Source organism: Antechinus flavipes, chromosome 3, assembly GCF_016432865.1.
Source record: "Antechinus flavipes isolate AdamAnt ecotype Samford, QLD, Australia chromosome 3, AdamAnt_v2, whole genome shotgun sequence".
NCBI lineage: Eukaryota > Metazoa > Chordata > Mammalia > Dasyuromorphia > Dasyuridae > Antechinus > Antechinus flavipes.
Genome location: NC_067400.1, coordinates 468,560,961 through 468,588,284, shown reverse-complemented (window position 1 = coordinate 468,588,284; position 27,324 = coordinate 468,560,961). Strand labels below are relative to the sequence as shown.

Here is a 27,324-nt window from a genome sequence, read left to right as displayed (position 1 = left end):
GACCCTTGCAAAACCTTGTGTTCTAAATTCCCCCCCCCCTTCACCCCACTCCCTCCCCTAGATGGCAAGTAATTCAATATATGGCAAGTAATTCAATATATATACATTAACTTTCAAAGATATATTTGCACTGATATCTCCTGCCATGATGAAATGATTTTTGTTTAGCATTTTTTCAAATAGGTTAAATGTTAGAAATTACTTCAGATCGCTTTCTCTAATCTTCTTCATTGTAGACAAAATGGGACAATAATCTTGGTGAAACTTTATTCAGTTTTTGAGGCACTTTGTATAACATATACTCTTTGGCATTCTCTGCCTTACTTGTGCTTTTAAATGAAATTTCTTACTCTTTCATCTTAGCTGGGTTTACACTGAGTAGGAAAGGGAATTCCTGAACCTATAAACATTTGCATAATTGGATGCTTGAGCTTCTGAATTTTGTCTCCTCCCTTCCCAGTTCCATGGCATCAAGATTCTTCCAGTATCTATGGTTACTGCATATGCACGCCCCCTCTTAAACGTGGATCGTGACTTCTACTCTTCTCTTCCAACCCTACGGAAAAGGCTTCCCATGTGCCCGGGTCGAGAGCATCCCCGATTCCATAGTAACCAGACTCCAGCATCTCCTGTTACCTCGGTGACGGTGCTGCCGGGTCCTACGGTCGCTATGGTAGTCGGGGGCGGGTCGATCGGCTCTAGGGGCGGGCTGGGCGCAGGCGCAGGGCAGAAGCGACTCCTCACAGGAGCCGTGGCTCGGCTCCGGAGGTCCCTCAGTTTGTAGCCCTCGACATGGCGCTGAGCCGGCGGCTGCCCCTACGCCTCTGCCCCGGGCCGTCTCTGCTCGTCCTGCTGCTGTTTGTGCGGAGTGAGTCCCGGCGTTCCAGGCGGAGGGAGAGCCGGGTCTGGGGGGGGGGGGGGGGGACGGAGGGAGAAGGGAAGGTGAGGGCCAAGGAGGAGGAGGAAGAGGAGGGGGACGGTAGTTGAGCGGGCCCGGGGCGGCTCGGGGATGAGGATAACGGAACGAAAAAAACACGCCAACGGTCCGAGAGGGAATAACGATCCCGGATAGAGCGACGGTCCGCGCGCGCAAGTCTGATTGGCGCCGCGTGGATCCCGCAGTCTCCTTCCCCGAGGCGGGCGCGAGGAGCCGAGCCCGGGTTAGGGGGAAGGGGAGGGAGGGGACCCCCTGCGGGGCGTGGGGGCGGGGAGCGGGTTGGGAGACTGAGGGCTGGGGCAGGAGCGCCCATGTGGGAGATGCTCCGGAGTAGTAAGAAAAAGGGGGGTGTCTCCTGGAAAGAAAGGGGGGGTAGGTTTTAGCCCTAAGGGGGAGTTGGGTGCGTCTTACCCGCGGAGAAGTAGGCCCCTTAGACAGTGAGAGATAGGACCCCAGGTCTGGTGTGCACAGCCTCTTCTTTTGCCATGTGTACCAGAAGTCTGCTTTGGTGTATTGTAAACAGAAACTCAGATCTGCATACCTTTTGAGAGCAACACCACCAAGATGCTGGCAGCTTTGTCAGTTTTGGAAGACCCATAAAATCCATTTGAAGGGGTTCCAATTAACCTCTTAGGGAGGTTAACCAACATAGGCATAAATTATACTGTAGTCTATATGTAGGCTTTATACAGTGAGATATAAAAGCAATATAAATGCATGTAAACGTTTTATATATACGGATATACATGTAATGTGCTGTATAGATATGTGGGCTAGCTATAGTCTCTTCTTTAGATATAAAGGTCTATAAAGCTATATAGCCATAGCTGTCTGTTTCTTCCTAAATGTACTTTTCTATGTAAAGCACCATACATAACACGTTTTGTATCTTGCTTTACAGCTTAACAAAACCTTTTACATAAACATTCTTATTTGAGCCTAGAAATAGAAAAACCGAAAGCAATTTGGGGGCCAGGGAAGAGAAGTTTTTTGCCAGAAGTTACAGAGCTACATCTTCCCTCTCAGCACCCATTTCTTTTTCACTGTACTTAAAACTGGATCCTTTTCCTCTGTGTTAAGATTCCCCAAACTTGATTATTTATCTTCTTGGTCACCAGCACCTCCCTTCCCTCCATCTCCCCATCCCACAGTGATTCCTGATAAGCACCTGCAGAAACAGGAAGTAACTTTTTTTGAAGAGGGACATAGTTTTTGATTTGCTGTAGAAATTTATTTAGATATAAAAGGACTTATAGATATGATGAAAAATGATGTAGGAAGAAGCTAAGCTAAAACAAGGCTTTGGTGTCATAATATTTAAGCATTTAGATGATATCCATATCCATTGTCTGTTGGCTTCCAAAAAACAGAAAAGAATTGGAAAAGAGAAGTAATCATAGGTTAGGCAGGGGACAAGGGTGTCAGGAATGTCCAGTTCCTTACTGTGGTGGTAAGCTGACACTGAGTCCCATTCACTCAGAGGAACAACTGCCTATTGTTGTAGGGACCAGTCCACATGAAAGTTTGCAGTTTTTATTGCAGAAACATTTGCTAATTCTGTTCAGGAATGAGTTTCACTTCAGTCATTTGTTAGAAGAGCTTTGAAGATTTTACATACTCAACCCCTGTACTATCTCCCAGAAAGCTTATCTCTGTGGTTTTACTTAACCAAGATTGTGATTTATCTGTCTTGAAGAAAAGATGAATAGAATCCCAAAATGGAAATAATCACTGATGTCCAATCACTGGCACTTTTAGAACATAGTTAATATTTTCTAATAGAGTATTTTTGTACAGCATATGGTCTCATATCCTTTTAAGTTTTTTTGTGATTCACAGGGCCTAGATGACTATTTCCCATTTTGTTTATAATCACTGTTGTTCATTGTCTTTATCATATATAAAGATATTAAAGCATACCATCCTTGTTCGTGGACTTAGAAACATGTCAATAGTAGTCTTTGGATATCAGATTTGAGAATTTTCAAGTGCATGTGTTAAAATAAGATATCTTTGCTAGGCAATAGAGTTAGAAAATCAGCTAAACCAAGTCAACTGCTATGTGCTTGTGATTTTATGTAAAATATTTTCCTTTGTTAAGCTAGTTACAACTACAATTCAGATTTACAGATGTTTTGCCATATACCTTTTAAAAATAATGTAGAAGTTACTTTTTTTAAAAAATCTTTTGATGTCCTAGATAAAAAATGTTTCATTTGGAATTAAAACTGTAGCAATACATATCTTTCTGGAAAAGACAATTTATGTATATTGAAGCTTAATCTACAAATTCAAGATTTTCAGGAAAAAAAACTTAAAAACAAAAATCAGTCTGCATCCTAAATCTTTTATTCTCAGCATTTGTTTAGATTCTTAAAGAGGACTTTTTGGGAGTGGCTGACTTCCCTTGCTTTTCTTTGCACTGACTTTTAATTCTGTTTAACTATAGTAGAGTTGAAGATGAGGGACTTAGGTCAGATGGTCCTTAAGGTTCCTTCTAGCTCAAATTCTATGATCCTTTTGTGAGCAGGCAAGCTCATCACCATAGTTGAACTTTTTTTTTTTTTAAAGAAAAATAAAATCCATCTGTTTTGAAAGCAGACCATAACTTCAGGTCAGCTGTCCATTCCTAAAATGACTTGTTTGTGGTCAACTGTTCTTGAGTGCTTTGGATAAGAGAAACTGAATGCTTAGCTTTCTGAGATCTTTGCTTGAAAGTAATTACTAAGCATCATATCTAGAGAAAATTGCCAAACATATCTTTCTTTTCCAGCTTTGTGAACTTATCTCGCAGATAATCAGGCAGATTTGGTTCTATACATTTTCAAACTTGTATCAAGTGAAAACTGTCTGATGAGGCCACAGAATGTAATAGAAGAAGCTGTGGATTTGGTACAACCAGCCTACAGCTGTTGCCAGAGAATATGATACTAGTAAATTCCTTTCGCATAAGTGCTTTGAATTTCTTTTCAAGCACAAGTGTAATTTAAAAGAAAGAAAAATGTGGGGGTTTACATGTGCTGGGCTCATGGATGCACAGACTGAATACATCCAGGAGTCTTTTGGATGATGTCCTAGTTCTGAACTGGACTTCCCTTTTTAGATCTGTTGACTGTCAGGCAAAATGATTGAGGTACCACTGGATCAGAATGCAAGTTAGGATATTCTGTATCTAACCTCTGAGTTTGACTGTATGTACAAATGGCTTCACCAGTGAATAGAGAGATGCCTGAAAGTGAATTTACTAAGCAGCACATTCCTTCAAACCCAGTTTAACAAGGACAGTAAATGCTGTAATATTTTATATGGAGATCCATTGCCTGTTTGCCACTTTTTATGGCTGGCTATGATATATAAAAAACTCTGCAAATTAGTCCTTAGAACTGATATTCTTTTAAAGGGAATTATATAGCAGTAACATATTTCTTACTATATTTCCCAATATCAAATCTTTTAACTGTTTATCTTTGTGTCCTCAAATCTTAGAAAAATGTTTGGCATGTAGTAGGCACTTCATAAATGATTACTGATTATTCTTAGGCTAAATGAAGTTAAAATACAATTTTTCTGATGACAGGGGAAAAAAATTTCCAGACTTTTAAAAAATTAACTGAGGCTACATAAAAATTTTCTTGGTTATACTTGCGTGCATGTAGAGAATATATTTCTTGCTGCAAAAGTTCTATTCAGACCAAATTCTCACGTCTTTCTCATAAAGTTATCTTTGAATAATGTATATTAGTTTTTTTTCCCCTGCTTTGAATTCTACTGGCTTGTAAAGTCTCTGCCACATAGAGTAATACTTACTCATATACTTCTTTGTATTGTTCTCTAGTTATTTGATATATTGGATTAGAAACTCAAATGTAGAAATTATACCTTCTATCTTTTTTCATAGCACATTGCAAATCAAATACAGACTTGATTAGCTTTCAACCTATTTATCAAACTTGTTTTACAAATAGTAAATTGTTTCTGCACTTCGAAGTGAGCTCTGAAATTAAAGCACTTTTAGTGTGTGGTTTCTGAGCATAAAGATAATTAGCACAGTTTGTCTCAACATTTTATATTTTACATTGACGAGTAGAAGAGAAAATATTGAGAGGTTTTTACTTTCCCCCCTCACTAGCAAGTCTGCTTTCTGAATGGTTCACTTTAATCTGCCAGCAAATTAAAAAAATGCTTGTTTTTGTCTGCTGTCAGTCAGTCACAGTCAGAGAGGGTGGGGCTAATTTGGAGTTCACTTGTTTGATCTTGTGTTCTTTCTGAGTCATTTAATGAAAGATTAGTTGTCACTGGCTTTTGGATGATGGAGAAGCTGCAAAATGGCCAACTGTGGCATTCTCATTGAATTGTTTGCTGGGAAATTGGTAGAGAACACATCCTAGAGGGAAAAGTAATTGGTGGATTTTTTTTTTTTTTTTTTTTATCCTAAGTGATAAGAAGACAAAGGTCAAATTGACTTCCTTTGGTGAGAAATTACTTGGGAAAGGGCTTCATTCCTTCTCAAAGATGTTTCCTGATGTGAACTCTCAGCTAATGCATCCTTATCGCTTTTTCCTGTCCTATATAAGCTTCCTTACAGGATATATCTCTAAGGAAACTTTGTTAAGCCTTTAGGATAAAGCACAGATGTCCTGAGGATGACAGAGACTAACCAAGTATTAAAACAGCTGCTCTGTTAGGTTGGTTCTTGTTCATCAAGCGTTACTGCCAAGGTTCTGGATTATTTAATCAACAAGCAAATATTTGAGTGGAAGGCACTATGCAGAGGATTCCTAGGGGGAATAAAAAGAGTAAAAAAATACACTTTCTGCCTTCAAATTTATATTCTAGTTGGAAAAACAGAGACATATAGATGTAATTGCAGCATGCAAGAGCCATAGAAATTCAGAACAGAGAGAAGCTCTTTATGGGATGGAATGCTCATAGATAGAACTTTTGACTTAGGATTAGAAGTATATAATTAAGATGAAGAAAAATTCAGAAGGAAAACTCTATCAAGAAAAGGAAGTCAGCATAAGTTTTAAAAAATGGGACTGGGAATGCACATGTACTTAGGAATCAAGTGACCCTGTTTAGCTATAAAAGAGAATTTGCATTGGGGGGCATGAGATATTATTAAGAGTGCTGAGATTAGATTAAAGAGGTACTCCAGTGAATGATTTTGTTTGCTACCTGTAGGTAATGGGTAGCTGTTGAAAAACAGTACTCATAAGAATATTCTCATTTCTATAAAGCTTTAGAACAGAGGAATGATGTGATCAAAGGAGTGTTTTAGAACTCTTAATCTGATATGTAATAATCAGTTACTAAACAAATATTAAGTTCTTTCTCTGTGATAAGCATATTTGGCACTGGGAATATAAAAACTGAACTGAGAAGAGTCCCACTTCCAGAGGAGCTTATATTCCTTAAAAAAGTTACAGCACATGTAGGATTATAGTGGTAACTATGTTTGAAAAGGGAACCATGTTTTACACTAGAAGTTTTTAACTCAGGATCTATAAACCTGGGTTTTTTATTTGTTTTATTTAAACACTTTAATAACTGTATTTCAGTATAATTAGTTTTCCTTTGTTATCCCATGTATTTTAATTTATTTAAAAATACTAGGAGAAGGAGTTCATAAGATCCCAAAGGGGTCCATTGTTGGAATCCTTACTAACTGCTAACTAATTAGAGTTGATCTAATCTTACAAGAAGATGTTTTGGGTAGAACCTGAAACAAGGTACTAAGTAGAACTAATTAATACAAGGCTTGTGTTCACACCTTTACTCATTGGAGTTCAATGAGTTCATACCTCCCTTGAAGCTCTTTGGGCCAGAGAGCACTATGGGAGAAAACCCATAATCCCTCTCTCTGGAAGGAGCATAAATAGGCCAATGGCCAGTCAAAGAAGTTCTTCAGAGTAAGAAGCTACAAGTCGAGATTTCACCGGAATGACATGAAGAGTTGGAGCTGGCTGGAGGCTGAAGAAAGTAGAGGCAGAGGCTGAAGGACCAGACCTTTGGATTTGGCAACATTCGGAGAGAGCTCTTGGAACCAAGCAGAGAGATTGGCCTCTAAGCTAACCGGGCTATATTGGAGATAATAAAAGATCTGAACTTCTATCACCTGGCTGCTTTTTGAGAAGAAAAAGCTCACCACAGTCCATGATACACAAAATGTTAAGAACTTATAGTCTAGGATTTAGTCGAGTTGTAGGGAAGTAGATTCTTATGTCTCCCGTTAACAATGGTCATAATATCTTGATTATTCCCTAATAGATGTGAAGCCTACTTTGGGGAGAAAAGGTGGTACAAGCACCATACCAGGATAGATGACAAGATATTATAGAATCCTAGATTTAGAACTAGAAGAAGCATTGGAGGTTTATCAAGTCTAAACCTTTATGCAGAAATTGAGGTACAGAAAAGGTAAGTAAGTCTCACACACTAACAAGTGTCTGAGGCAGAGTTTGAACTTGGATCTTCTTATGTCTAGAACTTTAATCCATCGAGCATCTAGCTGCCTTAATGTCTAGGTTCTAGCATGTAGCAGATGGAATGAAAGAATCTGTTTGCTGGGTATAGAGAGGGCTCACATCCTCAAATCTGGCCAGCCTTGCTAGGTTCCACAGATTAACATCTCCTTTTCTTCTCCTGTTGGAATATGAGGAGCATCTTTGGAGATGCAGGGTGGAAAGTTCAGTGTTCCTGGTAGAGAGAGATAGGCATTGGAAGGAAAATGGAAGGATACCCTAAGTATCACACATAGTCCCCATATCCTATTGAATGGCTTGATAGAAGAAAAATAGGTAATAACAACAGTAATCATAATTGCCCGTGTTTATGTAGCACTTTAAGATTTACAGATTACTTTAAATGATTATTTCATTTGATCCCCTCAATAACCCTATAAAGTAAATGCTATTATTCGTCTTCATTTGACAGAGAGAGAGAGAGAAGCTCCATTGTGAGGCTACTCCCGCCTTTCCTACTTTTTAATCAGGTAGCAAGAACCATTAGTATGAAGAAGCTCCCCCTTTCCCTGCTTTCCCAATTTTGGAGTGTACTCTTCTCTTTTTTTATACACAGGGAGCCTATGAAGAAAGGACAGAAAGGTAGTGAATCACAAAAGAAGAGAACATTTAGTTAAAGGGTAAATTCACAACTCCAGAGTTTTGGAAGCCCTTTCTGGAATTGTATAAGCAGGATAGGGGGCCTTGAAGCAGCTTTTTCACGGTGACTATGTCTGTATCCTTGTTTGTTCGTATTATGTTTCTGATATGTCTTTCTTTGTGTGCATCAGTTTGGAAAGATTCCCATTTGGTTCAGTCTTTCTGATAGCAGTAGGGACGGGGGAGGTGAGGAGAGAGGAAAAGTCTTTCCTTCTTTCCTCTGCCAGGAATGATACCCTCTCTGGTGTTTGGCTTCAACTGGAATTCTTTAAATTGGAAATCTTGCACCACCATACTGAATGATATTCATTGGCTTGCATGTGTTTCTGATTGTTTTAGCCAGTCAATCACAGAATGTTTTCCCTGTGGCAGGAATCTGCCATTATCCAACAGAAAAAGTACTATAATCTTAGATCAAATAAGGATTTATTCATAGTTTACAATTTTGGTTGATTTATTCAATCCAGGAATCCTTTGGTTAATTTGAGTAGGATTGGAATCCCCACTCTTACACATAGGTATGCAGGTCAAATTGGAAGGGGGAAAGCTTTGGAAACCAAGGGATCAAGTAAGAGATTGTTGACTAGTTCATGTGTGACATCATAATCACCTGAATAGAATGACAGCAGAGTATAATGGAATAGCTTTTCAGACGTTATGAAGTAGGATTGTATGTAGCTAAAGAGGAGAAAAAATAAAAAATCTACAGTTTAATTTGTGGTTGATTGAGAGACTAGGGGATTATTAAAATAAACGGGGAAAGCTAGAGAAACAGCTTTTTTCATTTGGAAGATGATAAGCTTGGTTATTTTGAGTGATGATGGAATATCCAAATGGAATGTTTCAAAAGACCGTTGGAGATTGAGGGGTGGGGCTTAGAAAAAGAAAAATTTGTAGTTTTAAATAAGCAGTAATTTCAGTAAATAATAATAATAATAAAGTCAGGGGTAGCTAAGTGGTACAGTGGATAGAGCACTAGCCCTGAAGTCAGGAGGACCTGAGTTCAAATCTGGTCTCAGACATTTAACACTTCCTAGCTGGGAAAGTCACTTAACCCCAATTGCCTCAGCAAAATAATAATAATAAAATCAAAAGAAAGTAACTCCCAATACAACTTCAAAATTCAAATTATATTTTTATTAATAGCATACATCTTAAAATAAGAACAATAACAATTTGCAATTTTCTTCACACTTTTCTCTAAATTGTCATTGCTTTTTAAAAAATTAATTGTAGTTAAAGAATATATTGTTCTTATCCTTCTTATTTTAAATCAGTTTATGTTGATCTTTGTGTGTTTTTTGTGGTTTTAAAAAAAATTTATCCTTTTTTATAGCCTAACAAGATAGATGGAATGTGGATACGAACAGGATTGGAAACTTTCTATGTATGGGAAACACTGTCTACCACAGGTCCTTTTCCTGCAACTTAAGATTTGCGTAGGACAAATGAGAAGTTCAGGTGTTTTGATTAGAGCCAGTATGATACATAAGCAAAACCTAGGTCTTTCTGACTATGAAATTGGCCCTAGCTCTCTCTTCAGTCTGCTTTTATGTTGCTGCTTTTTAATTCATCCATTTCTCATTGTTTTTTCTTAGAAAAGCTTTGAATAGATAGATTTGTTTTTTTTTTCTTTTAATAACATTTTAGAATATAGTTGTAGTATTGAATTGCCAAGGCAAACAGTATTATCATTTTTGTGGCTGAATATTTTGAGATTGTTTTCCAAACATACCAGTTTATAATTGTATCGATAACAAAATTCACAAGATAGTGAATTTTTATCATTTTTAGTGCTCTTTATAGCATGTTTTAGATATTATTTTGACATTTTTCTTGGATTAAAAAATTTGAACAATGTCTTACGTAGTTATTAATTTCTATTTCTTATTTAAAAAATTATAAGTTCCCTATTGCTCATGGGGAAAATCTCTTGGGGAAAAGATATGTATGCTATATATGTATTTGTGGTGTGTGTGTGTGTGTGTGTGTGTGTGTGTATATGTATATATATGTATATATATATACATATATATATATTTTAATTGTCGTAACTGACTTTTTGTGATACCCACAAGCTGTTTATCTTAATACTGTAAATAATGAAACATGAGTTTTCCCATGTGTATATGTATATAGATAAATATACATGTGTACATGCCCCACTTATATAGTATTATTTCTTTTTGGTTTTGGGGGGTTTTTTCTATCTTGGGATATATATATATATATATATGTATATATATATATATATATATATATATATATATATATATATATATATATATATATATATATATATATACATACATACACATACATATATACATCTGGCAGTGGTACTGCTAGGTCAAAGAGTATGCATGGTTTTATAGCCCTTTGGGCACAGTTCCAAATTGCTCTACAAAATGGCTGGATCAGTTCACAATTCCACCACACACGTATGTGTCATATATGTAATGATTTCCCCATACCTTTTAGATGTCAGGCATCTATAAGATACATTTCTCCAGAAGTGTTTTTTTCTCAATCTCTTTCATTTTTATTCATAAAGGAAAGAAAATTTCATTAGATGTAAATCTTGAGTGATGGTGGTTTGAAGCCACAAATAAGATGCCATTTTTCAAGGGAAGGAATAAAGAATCAAAGAGGATTAAATATTTTTGAGTACTTACTCTCTTATCTCCCTCTCTTTTCTCCCCTCCCCATATCCAGTCAGCAGCCATGAACTATTGATTTTGCCTTCATAATTATATATATCTTTTTTTTTTTTTTTGCAAAAGCACCTTTTTTCAAGGGTTTTCACATTGCCACCACATTGGTGCATGCCCTTATCTCCTTACACCTAGACTGTTACAGTAACCTAGTCATTAGTCTCCCTGATATTATTCTTTCTCTACTCTGGCCCATCTTCCACTTAGCTGCCAAGGTGATTTTCCTAAAGTCTGATGTCACCCCCCTATACAATAAACCCTAATGGCTCTCTGTCACTTCTGAGATCAAATATAAAGTACTCTGCTGTTCAGAGCCTTGTATAACCTGGTCTTGCTACCCTTTGAGTTTATTGCACCTTCCAGTCTTCTTAAATTCAGATTTACTTATCTCCTTGCTCTTTCTCAAAAAGGATATTCCATCTTGAAACTCTGGACATTTTTACTGGCTGTCTTCCATTTCTGGAATATTCTGTCTCTTCATCTTTCCTGGTTTCCGAGATTTTTTTCAGCCCCAGCAAAAATTCCACCTTCTATAGGAAGCTCTCTTAATTCTGGTGGCTTTCTTTTGTGGGTTATTTTCTATTTTATCACACACACACACACACACACACACACACATATGATATATATATATATTTTTTTGGGTACTCTAGTGCTTAGCACAGTTCTTTTACATGGTAGGCACTTAATCAATGTTTAGAGAAAGAAGATTAATAACTATGATGGACATAGAGAAGTTGTTAATATTAACAGTGATTGCTATGTATTGGTTTAAGAAAAATTTTAGGCCCTAAGGGAAAATGATAATACTTTTTTTTACTAAAAAAAGTTTTATTGGTTTCTTTTGTCTTGCACATTACAATCATTTTCCATTATACTCTGACTCATTGAACTCTCCTTTGTGACAAGGAAAAACAATTAAGCAAAAACAAAATATAGGGACCATATCTGACAGGATATTCAACATTTTGGATCTGTAGTCATCCAATTCTCTTCTGAAAGTATGAAAGTATTTTCATCATCTCTTCTCTGGGACTAAGATTTATCAATGCAATTACATGATGCATTTCTAAAACTACCTAAAAATTCTCATTATTTAGTGATATTTTTAGAAAATGGTTAGTTGTGTGAGACAATCTTTCTTGATTACATGTAACCCAAAAAATTTGCTATCATTCTACTTCAGTGTTTTAGATTTGGGAAAGAACTTTAAATGTTTTAGCTAGGGCACTGACTGGAACAGTAGGTAGCGATTCTGCAAGTTTTGAAGAAATAAAACACAGGAGCAGCCTGGGCTTTGGCTCTATAGGCTGACTTAAAAACAGTAAAAATAATAACAACAACAATTGAAATTTACATAGTATATACTGTGTGCCAATTACTGTGTTAAGCACTTAACACATATTATCTCATTTGATCCTCAGATTCCTGAGCAATACTGAAAAATAGGTGGTGATGTTATTTCCATTTTACAGATAAGGACGCTGTGGTGCATAGAGGTCAGGGGACTTACCCGGGGTCACACAGCTGATAAATGTTGGAGGCTTTGAACTTAGATCTTCCTAACTCCAGACTCTTTGCCTAGCTGCTGCCTAGGCACAGTCTTTAGAATGAAAAATTGGTTCACTGAAAGCCTCAGGTGGATAGATGTGCGCATTGTGGACCAAAACCACCCACTATCTCTTTGGAAAATTCCATTTATTTGTACCTTCCCATTTAGTCCTCAAGATGAGGAAAGATGTATGGTCCCATAGAAATTAGGTCTTTGGGGGATTTTCCAGCACCAAATCTGATTTCCCAGCTGTATAGAAACATCTTTTACTATTAGACTTCAGAAAAATGGCATTGGCTTTTAATCTGAGTCACTTGAAAGTAATTTAAAATCTACTTTTTCATACTATTTACCACTAAAATATCCACATTCCTTTATTTTTACATTTCTTACTGGATAATTTAATTTGATTGAATAGTTATCAGGACCAATCAAGTGTTTTTAGAAGTACAAAAATAAATTGTGATAAAAAGCCTGATTCTAGGAGCATTTGCATGCCTTCTACCTGTAAAATACAGTTACAGTGTTCTTTGCATATGAGCTTTTTTTTTTTTTGAAGGGGAGAGGAGGACGACTTAATCAGTTCAAATTTGTGAATAACATTTAAATTAGATGAACAGAATTCAGCTATTGGTTCTTTATCCTTAGTATGACTTTAGAGTAAATATTTGGAAGCGTTTTCTCTACTTGTTAGTTGTGAATGAAAAGGCAGATGACTAATTTGATGGTTATCTGTTTTCACTTCTAGCTGTATCCAATTTTCATTTTCCCAGTGAAGGTAGAAGATTGGTGTTTTATTGGAATGATAGGGGCCAGGGGTGAAGCTGTATATTTCTAAAGCATAGCATCTCAAATTGGTATTAAGTTAGGAATATTTTTCCTAAAGCTGCTTCTGCAAATAGTACTCTTTACATTTGAAGCAGTATAAAATAGTTGTTTCTAATTATTCTTTTTATACTGTCTTTGCATTGATTCCTGTTAAACTGAGCTTGCTGTATGCTTAACAGTAGAAGTGACAGTTTATGTCAAATATGTGGTCATATTTTCTATTTTCCCAATTTATATCTCTTTCTGAATGCAGATCAGAGAATTAAGAGTCAAATTTAAATTAAAAGTGCAATATGCATGTAATTTTTAAGAAGACAAGCCAAGGGATTTTTGGAAAGTATTTCATTTTAAACTAGCAAGTCTCCAGGGGGTCAGGATTGAGGCAGATGAGAAACAGAAATAAGAGATGAAATTCCAAACAGTTTTAGAGTCTGAATTCCTCCGTCTACCTAGATTTTTGTTTATAATAGATGTTGATCTTTTCTTTTCCCTTAAGCTAAGGCAAGTGGTTCAGAGAGAACAGGCCTCTACAAAAGACTCTGAGATCTGTTTTATAACATTGGCTGGGGGTTAAGAGGGAAAGGTTGGGACTCACTGAAGCCAGAACAAATATTTTCTCCCATCATTGCCCTATGGTTAATATCCCACATGCTGTTTTCAGATTATACCAAAATATTCTTATGAGTGAGATCAGTCAGGAAACTTTCTTTGAGGAGGAGTATGTTTAATTCTCTCCTTAACTCACAGCTTTTCTGTTCTCTGTCCTTGTTGTCAAGTAAGTTTTGCACATACAAAATAAATAAAATCTGTTAAAAGTTTGGTTGCTTCTAGTCCTTCATGTTATCAGCACCTTTTTTTCCTCATATATTTGTAAGCAGCTTTTAATGAAGCTTGGGGAAAGAATATTAAGCTGGAGTTTAGTCCCCAGTTTTGACCTTTGTGACATATCCTTTTCTGTTTTAGCTTCAGTGGGATTATCATTTCATGAGCTTGATTGAAAATTCTTGATTTCTTGTAAAGATTGACTCATCATCCGGGAAAATCACTGGATTTCTCTTTCCAGATTACAGGATCAGGACCTTGTTTAACCTTCCTATACGTGGAGGACAGAGAGGGCATGAAGTTAGATCCTAAAATGTTATTGATCTTTTTCTCTTTAGCTTTATATAATTTCACAGATTTTGAGCGTCTTCAAGATGTCTAACTTATGTTCATAGAGTCATAGTTTAGAGTCAGCACAGACCCCAGAGACTATGTACCCTAACTCCCTTCTAGTTATTCATCCCCACCCTAAATAAATGAGGATTAAGGAATTTTAAGTGCCTTATAATAAGTGTTAGGGGTGGGATTTGTACTCAGCCAGCTCTCCTTCCATTGTACAATGATGTTTATTCATGATCCCCTGAGCATATATTGTCCTATTGATATCTATTGCTTCTACCCTCTCTATACTTCTGAATAGTCACTGCCTCAGTCTAATCCCTGTATTTTTTTCCTCAAGAATTGCAGTAATCTCTTGACCAGTGTTTTCTTCTCCACACCCTAATCCATCCTGCATAATCTATCTGTTGTGACCTTTTGTTTTTTGTTGCTCTATTGCCCAAAATGTCAGTGCTAGTCTATTGTTTATAAATAAAGTTCAGGCATTAGACTTTTAATGTTCTCAACAACCTGGATAAGCAACCTGTTTTTCTACATTTAATTCACATTAATGCCTTTTATATATTCTGTTTTCTAGACAAACTGTGCTATTTTTCTATTTTATGAAAGTAACAAATCACACCTTTTATTTATAACTTTGCTCATTCAACTCTTCCAGGAATCTCAGCATCCATTTGGAATGTTTTATCCATCATGAAGACCCAGTTTAGATGCTATTTCTTCCATAGAGTTTTCCAGAATCTCTTTGATTCCTTCTTCAAGGCAGAAGTGATCTCTCAGAATACCCAGAATACTTAGCATCTGTTAAATATTTGTCACACTTTATTTTGCATTATAGTTATTTACCTTCGTGTGTAATCTTTTTTACTACATTATAAGCTCTTTGAAGATGATATTTATCTTTTTAGCTCCTTTAGGGTTTTTAGTTCAATGCCTTATGTGTTCTGCCTTTTCTCATTTATTCGTGACATTCAATCTGGAATGTTGGGATGCTCTGTCCCCTTTAAAAATCATTTTTATTAATATATTTTCTATGATACATAAATCATTTTCTAATTAATGCCTTGAAGCTACATCTCCAGAATGATACTCTGTTCCTTGAATGTTTCTGATCCTTGCTGGTTGCAATGTCGCCTACTAGTCCAGTAGCTTCATTGCCATAGTAGGGTTTTTTTTCCTTTCACGTTTATCGCCCTCTTGTTTTCTATTACAGATCAGTCCCCTAGAACAATTACTTCCTTAGCTCAAATTTGAATAACTCAGTTTGCTGTTGTGCTTGTTTTATATATGGCTCTAGGGATGTGGATGAGTCACTCACAAGTTGTTTAAGGATTCTGGACCACTGATTGTATATAACGATCCTGGGCCACATCTTCGACTTTAAGAAACACAGCTAAGCATTATTTATGTTCTATTGAATTTGTATTTATTTTATTATATATTCCCAACTATATTTTAGTCTGCTTTGGGCTACACAATATACCTGCTAGATATTTGACATCGCTGTTCTAATGAGAACTTCTTTCTCAAGTTGAATAGTATCTTGGTGCTCCTGAGGTTTATAAACTCACCTTTAGACATTTCCATGCAGAGGAGTCACTTAAAAATGATTTTGATGAGTTAGCAGTTTTGTATACTTTTTTTTTCTAAGTAGGAAGAAGATTAATCTGAAGTTCTGATTGCTCTCCTGCTGAATTTCTATAATAAAATGAAATGCTAGTTTTAGGTTTCAGGAGAAAGGAGTAAAAACAGCTCAACATTTCTGTTTTACATTCCTAGGGTTTAAAAGTGGCCAAACAATATTTTTGGGAAAAGATTAGACTTCTCAAGCCTGGAAGAAATTTTCATGGCTAAACTAGCAAACCTTGAATACTTGAGGGGTCAAGTGGAAACTCCTGTAGAACTTTAAGTAAAGCACTTGCCAATGTAAGCTAGTGGGTTTACATAAAAAAATAAACAACATATTACTTAAATAGTTATTGAGTATGCATGGGGTAAAGAAGGAAAAATTCCATGTGGCTTGACACAACTTTTCCTTTTTCAAAGATATAGGCAGCCTTAGGGGAGTAGCAATATTTCCTTGATCCAACCAAATAGCATCTGATAAGATAAAGGGATATTTTTAGGCCCTGAGATCACTGTGCCAGTTAAAGTTCAGAGAGTTAGGGCAATAAGGGAATATCATTTTATTCTTCCATGTTGCAGAGAAGGGGAATAAATCAATGAAAGAAAAAAGTCATTTTATCATATTGCAGCTCTCAAAATAAAATGTATCATCTAAGGCTAGTGGCCTCTCATTTTTCAAGCATATTGAAATGAATCTATCCTTTGGAATTAGCTAAAGCTTTGGTATTTTGTAGGTCTACTATCATGACTGACTTTGTTTCTGAGACTCCTTGCCATGGATTTATATTTGTCTATAACCCATTGAATTAATTGAAATCTATAGATGATGAAAAAAATAATTTTGACCATAGGTGGAAGCCCCCATGAGAGTGTAGAGCTTTGAGTTCTAACTTGTTATAGATCTGGTACTTTAAATGTAAGATACTTTAAAAAATCCTATAATCCCTTAACACTGCTTACTGTTCTTTAAAACTTTACAGTATCTTAGTAGAGTTAGAAGTTAGAAGTAACCTCAGAGGCCTCTACTAATATTGTCTTCATCTTAAATTTCTTTATGTTATTCTCCTTCCTTTTCTGGCACCTTCAGAAACTTGATTTCCTTCAGGAAAAAAAAATCAGTCTCAAACTGATGCTTTAGTTTAAAAAGGCCAAGGTCTCCCAGTTATCCTGATCCACATCTGGCCACTTGACCCAGACAGTTCTGGAGGAGAAAGTGAAGGTGGTGACTTTGTCCATCCCTCTCACCTCAATGGTATTACCTCCCTGTTGTCATGATCTTTGAGAATGAGGAACAAACAACAATAGCCTTAATCACTACCTCTGATACTTGATTAGCTGTGTGACTAATGGGTAAGTAAGTCACTTATCCACTTATCCACAAGTAAGTCAGCTTTTTCATCTGTTAAATGAGGATAGCAACACAGGTAGTATTTTCCTTTAGGGATTTTATGATATTCAAATGAGATAATATATATATAAAACAATTTGTAAATATTAAAAACAAATGTCAACTATTGTTTCACATATCTGCTTTATCTCTTCTATTTAGTATCTTAACCTTAAGAAATTCACATAAATTTAATTTCTCCATTTTACCTAGCACAGAACTAATAGTAGTCATGTAAAAGATATTTGTCCAGTTGTTTAGTTTCACATCTATTATTTTTAATTTTTTATGTTGGAATCTGGACTTCAGTATGTAGAAATTAAAATTTGGGTTGGGCAATAGGAAAAATGTGTATAAATGGAAAGAATAAGATGTGATAAAAATTAGTAGGCAATAGGAAAGCTTTATGTTAGGTAGAAACTCCCCAGTGGAACTGTTTGCTGTTAGTTGAATTTGACAGATTATAATTGCAAAATCCTAGCTAATAACTTTATATTGCATTTTAAACTTTGCACAGTGCTTTATACACGTTAACTCATTTGATACTTAAAACCACTCTGAAAGGTAAGTGCTATTACCCCCTCCTCCCCTCCCCCCCCCATTTTACAAATTAGGAAAGTGACAGAGAGAGGTTAAGTAACTTGCCTAGGGTTACAGAGCTCATAAGTAGCTGAGACTTACACACACACACACACATACACACGCTGTTACCCTGAATTTGATCAAATTTGTATTTCAACTCTAAAAATGTTGCACAACTTTAAGTTTTTTTTTTAATTTTCAAAACATATGCATGGACAATTTTTCTACATTGACTTTTGCAAAACCTTGTGTTCCAATTTTCCCTCCCTTCCCTCTACTCCTTCCCTCAGACAGTAAGTAATCCAGTATATGTTAAACATGGTAAAAATATATATTTAACAATTATTATTGCTGGGAGACAATAGTGAGAGATTGCTAGGTTTGGAGTCAGGAGTCATATATTTGAATCTTGGAACTGGCACTTAGAATCTTTGTGACCTTGGGAAAATAATTTTACTTCTCTGCGTCTCATTTCCTTCATCTGGAAAATGAGAATATTGAACTAGCTAATGTCTTAATGTATTTTTTACTTGTAGATTTGTAATCCTTTGTACCAGTAGAAAAGTTTGAAGTTTATTTTTTCAAACTTGCTTTTTGAGTATACAAATGGTTTGTTTAATATGAAAAAAAAATGAAGGGCATTTGTAACTTTTAGATCTTAATATTTTAGTATATTTTCTATCATTTTTCAAAAGACATTACAAATAAGTATATTTTCCCTCTTAAATATTGGCTGATTGACTATGAAAACCGATGATGGACTTTTCTTAATATAAGTTTTATCCATTAAGTTTTTTTCTTTTTTAAAATTACTTTTATTTTCAGTTCCCAAACTTTTCCTTTTCTTTACTCCTTCCCCACACAATGAGAAGGCAAAGAATAGGCTATCCATTATACGTATAAAGTAATGCAAAGCATATTTCATTAGCCATGGTGTGAAAAAAAGGAAAAGAGAAAAAAAAGTATGCTTCAATATGCACTAAAGAATTCATCAGTTCTCTACCTATGAGTGGATGACATTTTTCATAATAATACCTTGGGAATTGTTGTGATCACAGTTGCTAAGTCTTTCACAGTTGATCATTGTTACAATATTGCTATTACTATGAACATGGATTTTTTGATTCTGCTTTCTTCACTTTAATCAGTTCAGACAAGTTTTCTCAGATTTTCTGAAACCATCCTCTTCATCATTTCTTATAGCACAACAGTATTCTTTTATAGTCACATGCCATAACTTTTGTTCAGTCATTTCCCAATTGATGAGTTTTCCCATAGTTTCCTGTTCTTTGCCAACATACACATACGCACAAAAGCTGCTATAAAAAGGGCCTTTTCCTCTTTTTGTTATCTTTGATGTATAAACCTAGCCAGTGGTATTGTTGGGTCAAGAGGTTTTATATGGTTTTACAGATCTTTGGATATAGTTTTAAATTTAAATTTAAACCAGAGTGGTTAAATTAATTCACAGACCTACAAATAGTGCCTCAGTGTATCTATTTTATTTCTCACATTCCCTCCAACATTGTCATTTTCCTTTTTTGTTATTTGAGCCAGTCTGATAGATTTGAGGTGGTACCTCAGATTTGTTTTAATTTGAATTTCTCTTGTTATGTATAGAGCATTTTTTCATATGACCATTAATAGCTTTGATTTCTTCTTCTAAAGTCTGCCTAATTATATCCTTTATTGATTGGAAAATAACTTATCTCTTTTATAAGTTTGGCTCAGTTCTCTATATAGTTGAGAAAAGAAGACTCTCAGAAAATTTCTGTTAAATTCCTCCTCCCTTCAGTTTCCTGCTTTGCTTCTAATTTTAGCTACATTAGTTAAAACACCTTTAAATTTAATGTAATCCAAATTATGCCTCATACTTTACATGATCCTGTCTTTCATGAATCCTTTCCTTGTTCATAACCTGACAGGTATTTTTTTCCCTATTTCTCTGATTTGCTTATAACATCTTCCTTTATATTTTTATCATGTACCCATTTTTTCAGCAGTTTTTGTCAATGAGTTTTTGCCCCAGTACCTGGGATTTTTGGGTTTATCTAATACTATGTTAATGTGCACATTATTGTATGATATATACCACATCTATTCCATTGATGTACCACTTTTTTCTCATCTAGTACCAAATTGATTTGATGATTGATGTTTTTTGTAGAATACTTTTAAGATCTGGTACTGGTAGGCCCCCTTTCCTTTATGAGTTTTGTTTTTTTCCCATTGATTTCTTTGATATTCTTAACTATTCTTCCAAATGATTTTTTTCCCCCTAGCTCTATGAAATAAAGTGTTTTGATTGGTATGACACTGAATAAGTTAAGAAGAGTTGTTATTTTTATTGTATTATTTTGGCCTACCGGTGAATGACCAAGATTTCTCCTATTATTTAGACCTATGTTTCTTTGTATGAAGAGTGTTTTATGATTGTGTTGATATGTTTCTCATGTATCTTGGGAGACAGTTTTTTATATTGTCTGCAATTATTTTAAATGAAATTTCTCTTTCTAACCTTTCCTGCTGAGTTTTGTTAGTGTTATGTAGAAATGTTGATTTGAGTTTTTTATATCCTGTCATTTTGCTAACTGTTTTTTTCAGTTTTTTAGTTGATTCTCTAGAGTTCTCTAAGTATATATTATCATCTATAAAGGTAATAGTTTTGTTTCCAAACTTGCATGTGCTTATCCCTTCAATTTCTTTTCTTTTTCTCATTGCTATTCTAGCATTCTAGTACAATATTGAATAGTAATGGTGATTATGGACATCCTTGCTTTATCTCTGATTTTATTATAGGTAGTGCTTACTTTTGGTTTTAAATAGATTTACTTGTCATTTTTGGAAAAGTTTTTTAAAAATAGGAATGAATGTTGTATTTTGTCAAAAGTTTTTTCTCTATCCATTGACACGATCTTATTTATTTTATTAGCATCTCTATCATCTAGATTACTAGTTTTATTGCCATAAAATTGGGCAAAATAGCTCTTAATTTAATTTCATCTTCATTTGTTGTGTATTCACCCTTTTATTTTGGTTTTATTTTCTTTTTGTAAGCAGATTAACCAATAGATTTTTTTCCCAAAAAGTTCCTAATTTTATTAATCTTTTTTTCACTTCAAATTTTATTCATTTCTTCTTTAATTTTTAAGATTTGTATTTTTTTTTGTATTGAGAATTTTAATTTATAGCTTTTTCTGGTTTTTTAATTGTGTCACCAAATTGTTACCTATTTTCTCTCATTTTTTTGTCCGTGTAAGCATTTAGTAATATGAAATTTCCCCTAAACACAACTTTGTCTGGATCTCTTAAGTTTTGATATGTTGACTCATTGTTATTATCTTTATTTTGAAATTCTTGTTTTTTTTAATTTTTAAAAAATTTGATCTACTCATTCTTTAGGATTAGATTTTTTAATTCCCAATTTGTAATCTATGCTTGAATGCGCTTTCTTGAACATACTTTTTATTGTATAAGGGTGGTAGGGATTGTGCATTTAATATTTCTGCTTTTTTGCATTTGTGAGAGTTTTATGCTTTAATATATGGTCAGTTTTTGTGGAGACATGCACAGTATGCTTATTTTTATTCCCATGCACTATTCTCCAGAGGTCTATCTTGTCATTCCTAAAATTTTATTAATTTCTTTAACTTTTTCCATGTTTTATAGTTCGATTTATTTAGATCTGAGAGAGCTAAATTAAGATCCCCTGATAGAATAGTTTTCCTATTTCTTCTTGTGATTCAGTAAACTTTTTTCTTAATGGATTTGGATGCAATGCCATTTAGTATTGGTATTAATTCATTGTTTCCTTGAAGTAGCTCTTAGATCTATTTTGGCTTTTACTTTGTCTGAAATCATGATTGTTACCCGTGATATTTTTTACTTCAGGTGAAGCATAATAGATTCTGTTATAGGGCATATTTTAACATTATGTGTGGCTTTTTATTTCAAGTGTATCTTTTGTAAACAACATATTCTTGGATTCTTATTTCTAATCCTGGCTACTATTCTCTTCCTTTTTATGGTTGAGATCATCTTGTTCCTATTCATAGTTACAATTATTAGGTGAGTTTTTTCCCTTTTTCCTATTCTTTAATATTTATCTTTCTCTTTTTTCCTCGTCCTCTACTCAAAGGTCTGTTTTGCTTCTGACCACACCTCTTTTAGTCTTTATCACTCCCCTTTACTTTTAGTCCTATTCCCTCTTGCCTATGGGGTTAGATGAATTTCTATAACCAACTCTGGGGTATACTCTTCCTCCCTTATTTAACCCATTCATTTCAGAGTGAGGTACAAGTGTATCTCACTGTCATCTCTCCTCCATCTCTGTTTTCTCCTGCATTGTAAAAACTTTTCCTTCCATATCTCTTTTATGAGATAATTTCCTTCATTCTTTCCCCCCTTTCCCATGTATTCCTCTTTCTCTTCTCTTTTTCTTTTAAAGTCATCTCAAAATACTCACATTCATGCCTTTTAATACACTACTCCTAACTGCTGTGGTGAATGTAAAATTCTTAATGTTTAAGTATTATCTTCTCATATAAGAACATAAACATAAAGTTTAATCTTATTTTAGTCCTTTATTTTTACTCACACATTTTTACCCTTTTTTGCTTATCTTGAGTCTTGTATTTGAATGTAACATTTTTCTATTCAGCTCTCTTCTTTTCATCTTTGTTGCTTGAAAGTCCTTTATTTCAATAAACCCATTTTTCCTCCATAGGATTTTGTTTGTTTTGCTGGGTAGGTTATTCTAGAGACTTTATCTTCCAGAAAGTCATCTTCTAGACACTCCTCTTCTTCATAGTAGTTGTGTGATTCTGACTATGACTCTGGGATTTAAATGATTTCTTTTCTACTGCATTCTACATTTTCTCCATGACCTGAGAACTCTGGATTTGGGCCAAAATATTCCTGGGAGCGTTTGTTTTGGAGTTGCAGGAGATGACCAGTAAATTCTTATCAATTTTTCTTTTGCCCTCTTGTTCTAAGAAATATGGGTAGTTTCAACAATGATACTGTTTGAGGATATATTCTGATGGAAGTGGATCTCTTCGATAAAGAGAGCTAATTCAGTTTCAATTGATCAAGGATGGACAGAAGCAGCTACACCCAAAGAAAGAACACTGGGAAATGAATATAAACTGCTTGCATTTTTGTTTTTCTTCCCGGGTTATTTATACCTTCTGAATCCAATTCTCCCTGTGCAACAAGAAAACTGTTCGGTTCTGCACACATATATTGTATCTACGATATACTGTAACCTATTTAACATGTAAAGGACTGCTTGCCATCTGGGGGAGGGGGTGGAGGGAGGTGAAAAATGGGAACAGAAGTGAATGCAAGGGATAATGTTGTAAAAATTACCCTGGCATGGGTTCTATCAATAAAAAGTTATTTTAAAAAATTACAAAACAAAGAAAGATATGGGCAGTTTTCCTTTATAATTTCATGAAATATGTTATCTAGGCTCCTTTTTTTTTTTTTTTTTTTGGATCACAGCTTTTTGGGTAGCCTATCATTTTTTAAAATAGTATTTTATTTTTTTCCAAATACATGAAACAAGAGACTCATGTGCAAATCCAGGGATCATTTTGTTTCTGTGGACATTTACTCCATGAATTTAATAAGCTGCTTTTCTACTTTTTGTAGAAAAAGCACTTTGAAGCCATTTTTACCCTATTACTCATTTATTTATTACTTAATAGCAATGTATTTTTTCCCAATTACATGTAAAGATAGTTTTCAACATTCACTTTTCTAAGATTTTGAGTTCCAAATTTTTCTCCCTATGTTTCTCCTTCCCTCACCTCATTAAGACAGGAAGCAATTGTAAAAGGAAAGTCAGAACAAAAGGGAGAACTCATGATAGAAAAAAAAGTGAAAATAATGTGCTTAGGTCCATATTTAATCTCCACAGTTGTTTCTCTGGATACAGATGGCATTTTCCATCACAATTCTATTGGAATTGTTTTGGATCATTGTATTGCTGAGAAGTGCTAAGTCTATCATAGTTGATCATCACACAGTGTTGCTGTTATTGAGTACAATGTTCTCCTGGTTCTGGTCACTTGACTTGGCATCAGTTCATGTTAAATCTTTGCAGCCTCCTCTCTTTTCCTTTCCTCTTCCTTCCCTCTCTCCCCTTCTTCCTTCCTTCCTTCCTTCCTTCCTTCCTTCCTTCCTTCCTTCCTTCCTTCCTTCCTTCCTTCCTTCTTCCTTCCTTCCTTCCTTCCTTCCTTCTTTCCTTTCTCTCTTCCTCCCTCCTTTATGATGGTGTTGTATTCTTTTTTCCTCAATAGTATTATATTTTTCCAAATATGTATCAAGATAATCTTCAGTGTTCATTTTTGTAAGACTTTGTGTTCCACATTTTTCTACCTACTTATCTTCCCTCTCTCCAAAATAGCAGGCAATTTGATTTAAGTTACGCATGTATAGTCCTTTTAAACATATTTCTATATTTGTCATCTTGTGCAAGAAAAGGCAGATCAAGAGGGGAAAAAATACTTTGAGAAAGAAAAAGCTCACAAAGAAAGTGAAGATATTATACTTTTATGCAATTCAGTCTTTATAGTTCTCTCTCTACATGTGGGTGGCATTTTCCTTCACAAGTCTATTAAAATTGTCTTGGATCATCGTGTTGCTGAGGAGAGCTAAGTTTGTCATAGTTGATCATCATGTAATTTTGCTGATACTGTGTACAGTGTTCTCCTGGTTCTCACTTCACTCAGTGTAAGTTCATCTAAGTCTTTCCAGGTTTTTTCAGAAATCAGCCTGTTCATCATATCTTAAAGAACAACAATGTCCTATTACATTCATATGCCATAATTTATTCATTCATTCCCCATTTGATGGACATCCAATCAATTTCTAATTCCTTTTACAAAAAGAGCTACTACAAACATTTTTTCCACATGTGGGTCTTTTTTTCCTTTTTTAATGATCTCTTTAGGTAGGAGATCCAGCAATAGCACTGCTGGATCAAAGGGTGTGCATAATTTTATAGTCTTTGGACATAGTTCAAAATTGCTTTCCAGAATGGTTGGATTGGTTCACATCCTCACCCACAATATATTAGTGTCCCAGTTTTCCCAGGTCCTCTCCAACATTTATCTTTTTCTGTCATGTTAGCCAATCTGATCATTGTGAGGTGTTACCTCAGTGCTGTTTTAATTTGCATTTCTCTTAATCAATAGTGATTTTGAGCATTTTTTCATATGACTATGGATGACTTTAATTTCTTCATCTAAAGATTGCCTGTTCATATTCTTTGTTACTCATTTAATAAATAATTTTTTATCATTTAAAATATAATTCCACATTGTTTCCTCTGTTCTTCTTCAAGCAAAGGATGATTTCATTCTTGACCTTATATGATTTGCACCAAGTTCTCTACAATATCAGGTTACCCAAGTTTATTAATGATAAATATAATTATAGCTGCTTTTGTTTCGTGATGTAGATCATGATATCTGTCTTCTATAATAATTAACTCTTCAGAGTCAAAATATTATTAAATAGTTATTGAGTAACCACCATTCTTCTATCAACTATGGAAATTAGTGTGTAGAAAATGGTAGAATAGAAGGGATTTGAAATGAGATCTGTCCTTAGTAGCATAAGAGACTTTTAAAGTAAGATCATGTTACTTCATTGAGTCTAGATTTCTTTGATAGAGTAATTGAACTAGATGATCTTTTAGGTTCTTTCCAAATTTAATGTGATATGGTTCTTTATAAGATCTTAGATTTTCCTTTGCTTGGCTTTTCTAAGATTAGTAGATAATCCAGAAAAATCTCTTTTTTTTACAGGCTTTTCCCAAGGATCAGTTAACAAGAATTCTTAGCAGAAAAAAAAACCACCTTTTTTTTTTTTTTTTTTTTTTTTTTTGTATTATAAGTTTTTATTGATGGAACATATGCTTGGGTAATTTTTTTTTTACAACATTATCCCTTGTACTCCCTTCTGTTCCAACTTTTCCCTTCCCTCCCTCCACCCCCTTCCCTAGATGGCAGGCAGTCTTATACATGTTAAATATGTTATAATATATCCTAGATATACATACAGTATATGTGTGCAGAAACGAACAGTTCTCTTGTTGCACTGGGAGAATTGGATTCAGAAAGTAAAAATAGCCTGGGGAGAAAAACAAAAATGCAAACAATTTACACTCATTTCCCAGTGTTCCTTCTTTGGATGTAGCTGCTTCTGTCCATCCTTGGTCAATTGAAACTGAGTTAGATCTTCTCTTTGTCTAAGATAATCCACTTCCATCAGAATATATCCTCAAACAGTATCGTTGTTGAAGTATATAATGATCTCCTGGTTCTGATCATTTCACTCAGCATCAGTTTATGTAAGTCTCTCCAAGCCACTCTGCATTCATCCTGCTGATCATTTGTTACAGAACAATAATATTCCATAACATTCATATACCACAATTTGCCCAACCATTCTCCAATTGATGGGCATCCATTCATTTTCCGGTTTCTAGCCACCACAAAAAAGGCTGCCACAAACATTTTGGCACATACAGGTCCCTTTCCCTTCTTTAGTATCTCTTTGGGGTATAAGCCCAGTAGTAGCACTACTGGATCAAAGGATATGCACAGTTTGATAACCTTTTGGGCATAATTCCAGATTGCTCTCCAGAATGGTTGGATTCGTTCACAATTCTACCAACAATGCATCAATGTCCCAGTTTTCCCGCATCCTGTCATCTTAGCCAATCTGAGAGGTGTGTAGTAGTATCTCAGAGTTGTCTTAATTTGCATTTCTCTGCTCAGTAGTGATTTGGAACACTACTTTCATATAATTGGAAATAGTTTCAATTTCATCATCTGAAAATTGTCTGTTCATATCCTTTGACCATTTATCAATCGGAGAATGCCTTGATTTTTTATAAATTAGAGTCAATTCTCTATATATTTTGGAAATGAGGCCTTTATCAGAACCTTTAACTATGAAGATGTTTTCCCAGTTTGTTGCTTCCCTTCTAATTTTGTTTGCATTAGTTTTGTTTGTACAAAGGCTTTTTAATTTGATGTAATCAAAATTTTCTATTTTGTGATCAGTAATGGTGTCTAGTTCATCTCTGGTCACAAATGTCTTTCTCCTCCACAAGTCTGAGAGATAAACTATCCTATGTTCCTCTAATTTATTTATGATCTCATTCTTTATGCCTAAATCATGGACCCATTTTGACCTTTTCTTGGTGCACATTGTTAAGTGTGGGTTCATGCCTAATTTCTGCCATACTAATTTCCAGTTTTCCCAACAGTTTTTGTCAAATAATGAATTCTTATCTTAAAAGTTTGGATCTTTGGATTTGTCAAACACTATATTGCTATAGTTATTGACTATTTTGT

At 34.8% G+C, this 27,324-nt stretch overlaps 1 protein-coding gene across 1 annotated transcript in view; it reads left to right on the top strand.

Annotated features, from left to right (window-relative positions):
• The first annotated feature begins 670 nt into the window (after positions 1 to 670).
• JAM3 (junctional adhesion molecule 3) overlaps positions 671 to 27,324 on the top strand; it is a 100,946-nt gene continuing 74,292 nt past the window's right edge. The window contains exon 1 of the mRNA XM_051986640.1: positions 671 to 868. Coding sequence (XP_051842600.1) covers positions 793 to 868 — 76 coding nt within the window. The 5' untranslated portion in view covers positions 671 to 792. The remainder of the gene's footprint in view (positions 869 to 27,324) is intronic.